This window comes from Lagenorhynchus albirostris, chromosome 6 (assembly GCF_949774975.1).
Source record: "Lagenorhynchus albirostris chromosome 6, mLagAlb1.1, whole genome shotgun sequence".
Taxonomy (NCBI): domain Eukaryota; kingdom Metazoa; phylum Chordata; class Mammalia; order Artiodactyla; family Delphinidae; genus Lagenorhynchus; species Lagenorhynchus albirostris.
The window spans coordinates 14,329,692-14,343,079 of record NC_083100.1 but is presented as its reverse complement, the minus strand read 5'-3'; the positions used below and the strand labels follow the sequence as shown (position 1 = coordinate 14,343,079).

Here is a 13,388-nt window from a genome sequence, read left to right as displayed (position 1 = left end):
GCTGATCTAAGGCTCCCCCAGAACACTTCAGTCCCAGAGCAGCTAAGTAATCACTTTCCATAAAACATTAATCAGCACTGCTCCTGGCCAATAATCTCAAATATTCAGCGACTGACCCAACACACGAATCATGAATAAAATATTTTACCGAATAAAGACAGATAACTTGTATAAAGCGTTGCCTGCATCTATGTTCATATCATGCAAATATCATTATTCTGTCCTTTGCCTGTTTTTACATTCCCCTCTTCTCCCTGTGGCTCACGCATCCCTCTCTCCCCCATTCCCATCCTGGTGACGCACCCATACCCAGGTCCCACCAAGGTCAGCTACATGTAAATTGCCAGGTCACAATAAACTCACTCAAAAGCAAAATGCAAAGGTCAAAGAGGCCCTGAGGGCTTCAGGTTTCCTCTTTCCTTTTGGGACAGGCCCCCAAACATACTTACTTCAAATGTAGATTACAAAAGGCCTCCAGCTTTAAGAGAACAGCAGTACCTTCCTTCTTCCAGAAAGCCTTTCCACTTTTGCAATATCACCATTTAAGACCACTCCTTGCAGCAAGGAAACGCAGTTTCTCTCAATAACATCAGTCGTTTCCTCCAAATTCCCACAGTAAAGCCACTAACCTTTTAAACTTTTAGGGTTTAAAAGAATGCCAAAGTTTTAAAACAAATAAACCTCTCTCCAATCCAATCACACAGCCCTGGGAAGACCAGAGAGCTGGACTGGGGAATCCTGGGGTGCATTTGTGGCATCACCAGTATTTCTGTGCCTCTCCATGGGCCTCAGTTTCCTCTTGGATAGAATGAGAAAATCGCATCAGATCAGTGTTTCCCAAAATACGGTGGGCAAGACGTCTTGTTACAAGATACATTTGACTTTAGGTGACACAGATGAACATGTTTTAGCTTTTAGTTTAATTTCTTATGGCAAGTGATAACCGGTTTCCATTAATAGTGGAAATATCAAGTTATCTTAAAAATAAAAGTATCTTTCACTATTCTTATTAAGTTTTTTCTTAAGAGAGTCACTTTTAGAAAAAAAAGAAACTATTTTGTAAATAACAATTCAGGTGGTCCGAGCTGCTGTGATAAAATAACTGATCTAGGGACCTGGTGTGCGCGACACAGAGGTGTAAACTCCAGCGTAAAGCAGAAGGAAGACCGTTGAAGCCCCGGAAGGTTTGTTGCAAGAAGTAAATCACTGGCACGGGTCCCGCTGTAACCGGCCGCCAGTCCCGGCTCCCAGAGAAAGCGGCTCGGAACTGACCGAGGAGGGGACGCATCCAGCTCTGGGAGAAATCCCACAAAGGAGAGTGCGAAGTGGGGCGGGAGTCCCAGACTGGAGGGACGTGGCGGAGATGCGGGTCTCGGGCTGGCAGAGCGCAGTGGACGCGGGAGGGACAGGTGTCCCGGACTGAAGGTACGAACCAGGTACGGCATACCGGGCGGGAGGGGCGCCGTGGGGGTCGAGACTAGGGAACCCAAAAGCGGGAACCCTGGATGGGGGTGGGGCCCAGAGGCCAGAAAGGTTGGCGGGGGCGACAGGCCGCGGGACCCGGGGGCCGTGGACGTCCCCACGAGAAAAGCGACGAGGCCGCCGACCCCACGGTCCCTACACCCGGTCGCCGGCGGGAGTCCGGGCCGCCCCCGTCGCGCCTCGGCCCCGCGCTCGACCCGCCGGCCCTACCTGTCCTCGCTGGCTGTGATCACGCCGTCCTCCTTGGGGATGAGCAGCGCGGCCGTGACGGCGTCCTGGTGCCCCTCGATCTTGCTCAGCAGCACCGGGCGGCTGCTCTGCGGCCTGGAGTGGATCTCGGCCGCCATGTTCGCACAGCGGCGGCGGCGGCGGCGGTGGCGGTCTTCGCGGCGGGCGGCCCATCAGCTGATGGCCGGGCGGGGACCTGCAGGTTTCGCTTTGGCTCCTCGGCGTTGAGGGTGCCGCACCGCCGTAAGCTCCCGAGTGCTGCCGCCAACGATCGTATTGGCTGGGGAAGACGCGCAAGTGAAATTACTTGGCGGAGAGAGAGGCCCTTAGGGATTTGCCAGAGACGTGGTGAAACTCACAAAGGTTGAAAAGTAAAGTCATTCACCCAGGAGTGGATTGAGCAGTTGGCGGCGAAGAGGAACTGTCCCCCAAACCAGAGCCTTGGGAAAATAATAATACTACATTGTATCCATTCTAAGAAGCCTTTGTTTGGACCACAGCTCCATTTCAGACATGATAAAGTGTGAAAAAAATGAGTGCAATTTAGAATCTTTGAAAGGCACTCATTGAGGGGTGACTATATACCAAGCACTATCCCAAAATCTTTACACGGGCTATCTCAATACTGATAACAACCATAAGAGGTGGAGAGGTAAGTGCTCTTTTAATCTTATTTTGGAGATGAGAAAACTGAACCATGGAGAAGTTAAATCACTTGCTTAAGGTCACAAAGCTATGAGAAAGAGAAAAGCAGCCCTAGACCTCTAGGAGTTGGCCTGGTACTGTCAGCCAGACTTGGGTGTTGCTAAGAGCTGGCTGGGTGCTCACAGCTGGTTCCTGTGGAACATAAACGTCACTGAACCGAACTTGGGTCCATTAGGCCGCAGCGCAGCAAAGCCAACCTACTGACACCAGGTGGTGAAGGAAAGTACAGCGTTTATTTGCAGGGCACCAAGCAAGGAGAACAGGCAGCGTGCTCAAAAGACCCAACTCCCTGATGGCTTTCAGGGAAGGGTTTTTAAAGGCAACATTTGGGGTGCGGGTTGCAGTTTGTGGACTTTCTTCTGGTTGGTTAGTGGTGAGGTTACGAGTTATGTTTCAGAATCTTAAACATCAACCTCTGGTTCCAACTGGTCTGAAGTCTATGTGCTTTTGGTCAGCCTGTAGTCACCATTCTCCACCTGGATAGGGGGAGGGGTGTCTTAGTTTCTGCAGAATAGCTCAGAGATATGCATCAGACTGCTACCTCTCTTCCTTGAGGAGGAACAAGGACTCTGTTTTATGGCTAAACTATTGTTTAAGCTATCATTACTTTCCTTGCTTGACTGCTATTCCTTTGTTTCTATGTTCCTTCACTCCCCTAATCAGTAACTGAGTGTGCTCTTTGGAACTCAGGGAACACCTAGTGACTAAAGCCTTTTTCTACCAACAAGAAACTGGGGACATGGAAGGGCTTTTTTGTCCTGCTTGGTTTCAATCCCCCCCTTTTCTTTAATACTCCTCAATGAGAAACTTTCAATACAGAGACACTTCATTTAACATTATTGTGCTCCAACTAGATTATTAGATCATTTATTAGATTATTTCTCTCAAGTAATGGGATATTGCAAAAATACAGTTCCCTGTGCTTTCGTCCATTCCATTTATTTGATTGATATTCCATGAATTTTCAATACTTCACATTGCAGTGTAATAAAAAGACCAATCACAATCCCCTCTCACCTTTTCTTAGAGAACTTGCTTCATCCAGAAATTCATCAGCTTGTTTTGTGATATGTACCAAATCCCTCTTTTCTTCTCTCCCTCCCTATAGGGAACCTTTTTACAAGCTGGAATGAACAGTTCAGATTCTTCCTCTTGAAAAGTTAAGCTAAGAGACCTAAACTGTTGTATGACCTGTCAAAGAAAAATAACAGCTAGACAGTAGTTAATAACAGATTTTATTTAGGAACTATTGTAATGAGGGAAAAGGGACCCCAGCGTACAACTGGGATCAATTCCCAATATAGCATGGACAAGTGGGGATTTGAAGCCAAGGAGCAGGGTGGGTGGTCAGTGGGTGGAAAAGTACTAAGAGGAAACATCAGGGGTAAAGGAGGAGCCTGGCTAAACCAAGTTGACAGAACTCTTGCAGAAGGCAGGCCAGCGTGATCAGACATGACTGGAGGATAGAGAGGCTTATAAATTTGATTGGTTATCAAGGGTGATGAGATAATGAAGATGGGGGAGCCTCTCTAGACTGACTTAACAGGATTCTTGCTGAAACTGGGTGATGCAGGCCTGTCAAGGGGGGGACACTGGAACCTAAGATCAAAGCCTTGTTGAGGAGAGGGCTTACAGCAGCCTGACTGAACTTTGGTCAAGGGAGAATCTTTGCCAGATCCTAACATCAGAGATTCTTGAGTTAAGTAGTAACATGTTTGGGTCTGTGTTTCAGGGAGATGAATGTAGGTGACATGTGTAGGTGAGATGTGCAAGGGAAGAGAGGAACGTAAAAGACTGATTACAATGAAGGCTGATTACAATAACCTGGGAGAGAGGTAGCCTAAGCCATCAGGTAGCTGCTTTCAGTCTAAACTGAAAAAAGACTTGGCAACTAGACAAAAGAGGGTGTTTGTGGAAAAAGGAACAACTGAAGACATAGGAGCCCAATCTGGGTGAGGAGGGATTTTAACGCCATTAACAAGTAGAGACACCACAGAAAGAGGTGCCCCTTTCAACATCTAGATGTTCTGCACCCAACTCAAAATTTGGTAATTCAGACAAGATTTCCCTTGTGATTTAATATTAAATTTAAAATATATAATTACAGTTTGATAAGAAAGCAATATGATGATATTGCTAAAAAGTGAAAGATTAAAAAAAGACATAAGTCCACTGTTCCCATCTTGGTGTAGTTTTTTCCATGCTTTCCCCTTTTTTTTTTTTTTGCTGTAAAAAAGTTTGTACTTAGTTTTTAAATAAAAATGTTTATTTTGGATAAATCAATATGTTTTAGTATAGGGGTCCTAAAACGAAGGCTTCTGGAGACATGCCAGGTAAATATTTTCTCATAAATAGTGGCTAAGACAGGTTGGTAAGAAGTGTTTTCTTTTTTTGAGAATTTAAGTGTTTTCTTTAAACGTGAAACAACTTTTTTGTTTTACTTTAATTAGAACGGAAGGAACGAGAGCAACTGACAGGATGAAGAAACTTTTCCAGAAATTCCTGCACCCAAATACCCAGCAGGCCCTGCTCCCCCAAAATAAATTCCCAGGCGAGCAAAACACACCAACGTTTGCGCATGCGCACTAAAGCAGCCCAGTCGCCCCACCCGCCGCGCGCTGGCTCCGCCCCGACCTCGCTCTCCTACCCCGGTTCCGGGCGAACTGTGTTACCGCGACGCTGGGCCGACCTTCTTCCTTCCGCCATCCATCGCTTTTTTCTGCGCGATGGCGTCCGGGCTGGTGAGGCTGCTGTTGTGGAGGCCTCGATGCCTCCTGGCACCGGCCGTACCTGTTCTCGCCCCGCCGATTCGGGGAGTGAAGAAGGCATTCCGCGCCGCCTTCCGCTTCCAGAAGGAGTTAGAGCGGTGGCGCCTGCTTCGGTGCCCGCCGCCGCCCGTGCGCCGGTAGGAGCCGCCTCAGGACGGGGTAGGGGTGGCGGTTGGGGACCTTGGCCTCCCCTCCCCGCAGCTTCGGCCCGGCGGCGGGAAGGATTGCTCATTGCTAGTGCGCTTCTGGCTTGACCCTAGTTGTGCTATAGGGACACCCGCGGGACGTGGACGCGTGGCCGAGGCAAAGGGAATGATGGACTTCTGCTAAGGGGTTGGGCGCGTGGCTGCCCCCGACGCTTTCGGAACTCCCATTTAGAATCCGAAAGTTGTGGAAAAGTTGTGAGAAATGACGCTGGCTGGAGGGTAATCTTTATCTGGGCTTGGGTGTTGTAGCCCCTGCTTTGTGATGATGCCTGCGAATTCTTTGGGTACGGACAAGAGGGAAGAAAGCACTCTACAGTATTGCGATTTAGGGCAAGAAAAAATTACACAATCACAAGCCCACTGTCCAGAGAAAAAGGAAAACGGTTTGGCTTTAGGTTTCTGCCGAAATTAACCTTGTTCCAGTAGTAGAAAATCTGGTAGGAATAGACGCAGGTCTTTATAGCTTCAAAAAATACCCTACTATGCATGAGGTTTTGCACCTTTTTCTCTTTAATAACGTGTCTTTGACATGTAGTTGTGGCTATACAGGTTGATGCACCGCACTCTTTTATGACTCCATTTATGGTTCTTTGATTTCCATACTGTTGCTATTACAACCGATGAAACAGTGTACACCTGTTAGTTACATCGACGTAACAGCTTTGAAGTTATTACTGTTTTGGAAATTTAGTATGAAAATTTGATAGGTACTTTAATGTTGCCCTCCAAAAAAAAAGGTTGATCCGGTTTATACACCTACTAGGAGGTGTATACGTGTTCATAGTCCTGCATACTCTCCACACAGAATATTAAGTTCTTTCTAAAAAGAAAAATAAAATAATGTTTCTTCTTAATTCACATTTGATTATTGTGAGGTTAGTCACTTTAGGCTTTTATAGGTGGAAGAAACTTTATGGATTGTATAGATTATATACATCGTATGACTTACAGCCCATATCTTTATACTTTGCTGCACTTTTTTACTTAAAAGAGTTTTATTTTCGATTTATTGTCTTTATTTTTAAAAAGACCTATTAATAATTCTTGAGAATGATTATGAACTTTTAACCTATTTGTAATATTGATACTAGATTATTTAATTGCTAATTTAAATGGTTGTTTTCAAAACTTAAAATAATAAAATACAAGATAAATATAATATACTTACTGTTTATGGGTTGATCCTATGAAATTATAATTTGTATTTCATATCTAAGTATGAAGCGTAGTCCCATTTAGAGCAGAAGTAAAGAACCTAAAAGTTAGGATAATGGCTTAGTCTCTGATGTTGAAGAACCACTTTGATGTGGCATTTGACTCAAAGGGAAAATTAATCTGGCAAAGAACCACAAGTAATCACGTGACATAAGTTTTAATTTTCAGAAAATCAGAGTCTGGAATTTGAATGAAACTCAGTATTTTTAAATCTCCTTTATATAATTAATAAAATTGCATCACAATGAAAAATGTTTGCATCATAGTAACATCTTGTTGTTCTCTTTACCATCTATCTTCTGTTTTACATTTTCAGTTCAGAGAAGCCCAACTGGGATTACCATGCTGAAATGCAAGCATTTGGCCATCGGTTACAGGAAACCTTTTCCTTAGATCTTCTCAAAACTGCATTTGTTAATAGCTGCTATATTAAAAGTGAGGAGGCCAAACGCCAAAAACTTGGAATAGAGAAAGAAGCTGTTCTTCTGAACCTTAAAGATAATCAAGAACTATCTGAACAAGGGACATCTTTTTCACAAACTTGCCTCACACAATTTTTTGAGGATGCATTCTCAGACTTACCCACTGAAGGCGTTAAAAGTCTAGTTGACTTTCTCACCAGTGAGGAAGTTGTGTGTCATGTAGCTAGAAACTTGGCAGTGGAGCAGTTAACGTTGAGTGCAGAATTCCCAGTCCCCCCAGCTGTGTTAAGGCAGACTTTCTTTGCAGTGATTGGAGTCCTGTTACAGAGCAGCGGACCTGAGAGGACTGCACTTTTCATCAGGGTAGGTGATTGTTAATTGCACACTCTGGGACATGCTTGAGGTAGACAGAAAGAAAAGTTTCTTTTTATACTTAATGTCCTTGCTCTGTGACCTTGGCAGGTTACGTGTGAGTTTTTCTCCCTGCCCAAACTGAGAAAGACCTAAAGCTTTTTTATGGTAGTGTCTTAATTATTCCAGTTGTCTCTTACTGAGGACAGCATCAGAGGTGAATACTAAATTCTGGGTTGTGAGTTCGTAAGCACTGCAAGCCATGTCTTTAGCTTTACATCCTCAGGTACAAGGGTAGTGCCTACATGGTAGATGCTCAGTAGATGTTTAGTGAATGAATGAGTCCAAAGAACGCTATTGGAGGGGCTAGTATGGTTAGGGAGCTCCATGCTTAAGTACTAGCTGCTGTTCTGTTCTTCTAAAGTGATAAAATCTTGGATTTCTGAGTCCCTATGATGTATACCTAACTCCTTGTTAGCCAGTAGCTTGGCTAATTAAAATAATTAATAATTGGTATGACTTAACTCCACTGCCCTTTTAGAATTGTTAACTGGGAGAAGTTTCATCCTTTGCTTTTGGATGAAAACATGAGTTTTTGGTCTTTCTTACATAATGCATAGTCCAGGCAGTCACTTCAATTCACAAAAACAGTCTTGATTCAGACCTTTGAACCTCACGTGTTTTAAACCAGCATCCCTTACTGTTGGAATCTATTTATTTAGTTTTGACACTGATCATTTTGATCAAGAAGGATACCTGTGTTGACCAACACTCAGACTTCATTCATAGATGAGACCTGTCTTCCTCCTTCCCCAACCAGAGCTTATAATAGGTAGACTACCTGTTTGCCTTTGGGAAGCAGGTATGTTAAGTGACCCCTCTGGAGTGGGAGCTGAGGGAAAGAAGGAAAGCAGAAGATATTTACTTGATGTCTGTAAACTGGTTTAGTGCTTTCTGAGCCTGATCAGTGTTTAAAACAGACTCTAGTGAGCATTTTGTTCCCTGCTGGAACCTCATAACCAGGTTCCTTTACATGGGTGTTGGCTGTCAGCTTCTAGTTTCCTGGGTGGGATTCCTCCCAAAATGACATCCCTTCTGTGTTCCATGTCAGGCCTTAAGGAGTTGTGTCCCTCTGAGATCAGGTGCAGACTTCCACCCCACCTCTGCAGGCAGCTTCTGCCCGCCTGTTGAGCAGGCATGTGTGTTGGCTGCCCGTTGACTGAACATCACTTGCCTCAGATTCAGAAGCCAGTGGACCCTTTGAAGCCCTCTAGGCTTAAGGTGAAAAGGGGAGCCTCTCCTGCCCCTTCCTCCCCCTGCAATTAAATAGCTTTTCCTAAAGAAATTCTGACAAAATCTTCCCTTGATTTCCATTCTCTCCCTATCACTATAGCTTATGTAGAGGCTAGAACTGCCTAGTTTTCAGTCACCTTTTTGAAATTTTCACAGGGTAGTCATGAGACCATTTTGGAAATACTTGTTTACCATATTTTAGTGCCTCTGTTGACAGTTCCAATTGTAGATCCTAGTAGAGTCAGATAATTCAGATAGCCATGTCTAAGTCAAGAGCTTTGGTATCTCCCATAGTAGAACTGACTGCATTGGTGATACAGTGGTGAGTGTAGCTGCCTTCCATAGTAGAACTGACAGGTTTGAGTTGTCTTATTTCATTCATGTGTCCACCTAATATTTATTGTCTGCTGTGTGCCGGGCACTGTGCTGAGCACTGAAGCCCGAGCTTAGTAGCATTCGATCCTTGCCTTCAGGGTCCTACTCACAGCTCATTAGAGGTAGAGTGGAATGTGGGCGGTGCTCCCACTTATTGTAAGGAGGAGAGGGAGCTCAGGAGGCAACAGCTAACTCTAGCAGGGCTGGGGAAGCTTTACGGAACTGACACCTGCCCCAAGAAGGTCATTCCAGGAAGAAACCTTGAGGATGAGCTTCTGCTCTAGGACCTGCAAGTAATTTTGTGTGGTCAGATCATTTTGTATCTGGGGAAATGGGAGATGGGTCTGGACCTTTTAGAGCCAGTGTGGGGAAGATCTTTTGAAACTGTGCATCAGTATTACCATCACTGAGAACGTGCTAGAAATGCAGACTCTCAGGCAACACCGCGGACTGCTAATGCGTATCCCTGGGAGTGTGGCCTAGGAATCTGCTTTAACTAGGTCTCCAGCTGATCCTTAAGCACCCCAGAATTTGAACAGCACTATTTTTAGCCATGCTGAGGAGTCTGTATTTGATGGTCTAGTAAAGGCTGATGTGGAGACAGATGGAGAAGCTCTAGGTAGGAGATCTTCATGATCAAATGTGCATTTACTTGTTTATTTTGATTTACAGTATTAATTTCAGGTGTGCAATATGGTGATTCAATATTTTTATAGATTATACTCCACTTAAAGTTATTATAAAATATTGACTATATTCCCTGTGCCATACAGTATATCCTTGCGGTTTATTTATTTTATACATAGTAGTTCTTACCTCTTAATCCTGTTAAATTTTTAAATTTTTATAAAAAATGTACTTTGAATTATGGTCCTTATTTTCTTTATACTAATTTAAATGTATCAGTTGTACTTTTATATGCAGGACTTCTTAATTACTCAAATGACTGGAAAAGAACTCTTTGAGATTTGGAAGATAATAAACCCCATGGGGCTACTGGTAGAAGAACTGAAGAAAAGGAATATTTCAGCTCCCGAATCTAGACTTACTCGGCAGTCTGGAAGCACCACAGCTTTGCCTGTGTATTTTGTTGGCTTATACTGGTTAGTAAAATTTTAATCTTAACTTCATAATATTGATCAGAAGCCTTAAAAACTGACTTTTCACAATTTCTTATTATAACCTCTAATTGCATTAAAAGATTTTTTAAAAATCTCATTCCCATGGTTATCTAGTCACTACTTCCTTTCCTGTATAGTAGCTTTTGTTAACCAACTATTCACTGTAGAATTTCATGGAGTATCTGCTAATATAAATATTTCTGTAAAAAAATTTTGACTCATAAGTATTACAGATTTAACCGCAGTCCACACTTGTAACAGCTTCAATTGAGCCTAGAACTGGGAAAGAAAAGAAACTAAACGTTGTCCACCAAAAATGTATAATTCACCCATGCTGAGAACATTTTTGGTTTCTTAGTAACAGTTGACCTGCCTCAAATTGATTTCAGGTGGATTGAAGTGTTAAATGTAAACTGAATATCTAAGGTAACTAAAATTTAGGTAAATATTTTTCTGATCTTTATGTGATGTAGGACTTTATAGGTATGAAAGCAATGGAAGACATCACAAAGGAGAAAACTGATAATGTTTTAAGAAGTTTCTTCTTTAGTTTTAATTGAAGTGCAAAGCAAAATGAGATACTCTTGCTTATCAGATTGGCGAGCTTTAAACACATCCTTTATCAGCAGTTCATACACTGATGGTAGAAAGAAAAAAAAGCGCAGTATTTGTTACTTCTGGTGAATATTGTTGCCAAAATTAGATCAGGCAAAACTGATTTGTGCGCTTTGTTTTACGATGCACCATGTAATTTTAGTTTACTGTTGGGTTTTTTTTCCTAGTGATAAAAAGTTGATCGCAGAAGGACCTGGGGAGACAGTAATAGTTGCAGAAGAAGAAGCTGCTCGAGTGGCACTTAGGAAGCTCTACGGGTTCACCGAGAATCGCCGGCCCTGGGACTATTCCAAGCCCAAAGAACATGTGAGAGCAGAGAAGACCATCACTGCCAGCTAGCCAGCCAGCCAGCCAGAGATGTGGCAGCCTGAAATTTGTAAGCAAAACAGCGAGACAAATGTCAAAAGACATCCAAAGCTGGACATTTTTTAAATTGTAAAGAAATATATCTTATTCCTCATACTGAGTTCCTAAAATTAAACAAGTATTGATATTTATCAGGTCACTTTTCTTTTCTTTTTAATCACTTTTGTTTTGTCAAAAGTCTTTTTTGTTATTTTTCTGATAAATTTTAACTAAAGTTCTTGATTTTATTATTGTAAATATTTAACTTGTACAGTTAGGTGTATTTTATTCCCTTCTAGCTTTGAAGTATCATAATTTGAATATATGTTTTATGTGAAGTTTGCTGTAATGCCAATAAAAAAGTTACTCTTTAAGTGTTTCATTGTAGCTTAATTTGCTATACCCAGGTTAGTGAACCAGGTTGCCTCCCTAGTATGACTTTAGCTAAAAAGTAATGTTACAACTCTTAACCTTTAGAAATGTAAGGGGCTGATTATAATAATTAGGCATTTACATGAACTCTAGATTCTGTCTAGGTTTAAAATTCTGTATACTAATTAATTTCATAGTTATTCAATAGCTATAAAACGAATGGCAGGGAACATACGTTTTATGCTTTTAAAATAAAACAGAAATCAAAAGCAGCTTAAAATGTTGAAGCTAATGGAAAAATAGGGTATGTATTTATCAATTAGTATTCCATAATCATCATCATACCTACCATGTACCAAGCACTCTTCTAAGTATTTTATTATAACACGTTTAATTCAGTAGAGGACAAATCTTAAGAGTGTGTCCTTCTGGTTCTTTAATCCTTTGTGTTCAATTCAGTAATCCTGCAAATTCCCTTTGATTTATTTCTTTTCAACTTTTTGGCAACAGTAATAATTTTTAGTTTCAGTCTGCCAGTAGTCACTCCCAGAGGTTAACAAGAAAAGTGGGAGTTGAGAATAGAAAAGTGGTAAAATGTTTAAACTGACAGCACTTTTGCCATGAAATCTTTTTTATAAGGGAAGATGAAGGATCTTTGAAACTCCTTTCCTGAGACTGGTTAGGAAAGTGGACTTAATGTTATATGTAAGAAGGCTCACAGCTATGACAGCTAACACAGAGACTGCATTTGGAGGGACGTTTGAGAATGACCTAGTTGGCAGAATTAGTAGGCTAAATGCAAACTATTTCACCTTTCTTTTGAGAGTAACTGCAACTCCTAATAATTCAACACAGGGATAGAGGACCAAATCCAGTAGTAAAATGCTACTCTTATGCGTATCATCCATGACAAGTAAACCTGACTTGATAAGCATCTCATTGACACCATAGGAGGAAAGAGATTATAGAAAGTTTCTGGGACGCAAAAGATGGTACATGTCCTCCAACCACTTAGTCATCCAGCATGTGCAAAATGTCAGATTCCAGCTAGAGCAGTGTTCTAATTTTATTTTAGTTGAATATTTTTTTGAAAAGTCTGGAGAACTCAGTAGCAAACTCAGTAAAATCCTTTTTCTCCCCCCATAAATTTGTGCTGATATTTCTCCTGTTGAGGGTAGTTTGTAGGACCTTAATCTACAAGGTTGGAGGGGAACTATCCTCAGGTTTTCAAGCTTCTAAACTTGAATGCTTTTAGATTAACATGTGGAGCAAATCTAGCTCTAGTTGATGAAAACTGCTTCGCAAGAGATCCAAATGCCTTGAAAAAGAATGATTTCAACACAATTCTAAAGTCTTAGAACCTAAATTAAGTTACACCTCTTAAAAGCACCCATTAAAACATGATGGACTAGAACACAGAAAACAAATAATATGCTTTTGAAACACTTCTGTGTGAAATAGCTTGAAACTTGGAACCAACCTGGACAATTACTTAATTTGCTGTATGAGAATAAATACTGCATAAGTTTGATGTGTGGGCAAGAGGAACACGTGGGTCTGAGGGTGTTGCCAAAGGGGGTTTGTACCCAAGAGCGTTCAGTGACCATTCGGAGAACTCCTGTTTGACTAAAGTCTAATCCATGTTGAGAAGACAGTCGTTATGACCATAGGAAGTTGGTGGGATATAAAAGCACTGATGCTTAACCTTGGCAGCAGAGACAGACATTTAAAGTCATTTGCTTTGAAATTCTGACACTCTTTCCCACCCTCTAGTTTCCTAAGCCCAAAATACAATTGCTCCAAAAAGATTCCTTAGCCAAAAATGTTAAGATTGATATCTACAGACTCAATTATACAAGGCTTATTCTTTTTAGTTCATATTATGTTTTT

The 13,388-nt window shown here is 41.9% G+C and overlaps 2 protein-coding genes across 5 annotated transcripts in view; one reads left to right on the top strand and one right to left on the bottom strand.

The window, feature by feature from the left end:
* Positions 1 to 1,925, bottom strand: part of WDFY1 (WD repeat and FYVE domain containing 1) — a 49,402-nt gene extending 47,477 nt beyond the window's left edge. For 2 of the 4 annotated variants that reach the window (XR_009541033.1, XM_060151971.1), the window contains exon 1: positions 1,693 to 1,921. Coding sequence is in view for 3 of the 4 variants with exons in the window: in XM_060151971.1 (XP_060007954.1) it covers positions 1,693 to 1,829 (137 nt within the window). In the remaining variant the exon portion in view is untranslated. Of the gene's footprint in view, positions 1 to 1,692 lie in introns of all 4 variants that reach the window. The other 2 variants (XM_060151973.1, XM_060151972.1) reach the window with 2 other exon arrangements.
* A 3,146-nt stretch (positions 1,926 to 5,071) lies between these two features.
* On the top strand, positions 5,072 to 11,500 carry MRPL44 (mitochondrial ribosomal protein L44). Its single transcript, XM_060151975.1, has 4 exons — positions 5,072 to 5,320; positions 6,921 to 7,389; positions 9,970 to 10,148; positions 10,949 to 11,500. The coding sequence occupies exons 1-4, from the start codon at positions 5,142 to 5,144 to the stop codon at positions 11,118 to 11,120; spliced, it is 999 nt and encodes a 332-aa protein (XP_060007958.1). The 5' UTR covers positions 5,072 to 5,141; the 3' UTR covers positions 11,121 to 11,500.
* The last annotated feature ends 1,888 nt before the right edge of the window (positions 11,501 to 13,388 follow it).

Excerpts from the sequence above, each read along its gene's own strand:
- MRPL44 (XM_060151975.1), top strand. The coding sequence starts at position 5,142 with ATGGCGTCCGGGCTGGTGAGGCTGCTGTTGTGGAGGCCTCGATGCCTC. Across the intron at positions 5,321-6,920 it reads CCGCCGCCGCCCGTGCGCCG|TTCAGAGAAGCCCAACTGGG; the intron begins GTAGGAGCCGCC and ends TTACATTTTCAG. Across the intron at positions 10,149-10,948 it reads TATTTTGTTGGCTTATACTG|TGATAAAAAGTTGATCGCAG; the intron begins GTTAGTAAAATT and ends TTTTTTTCCTAG.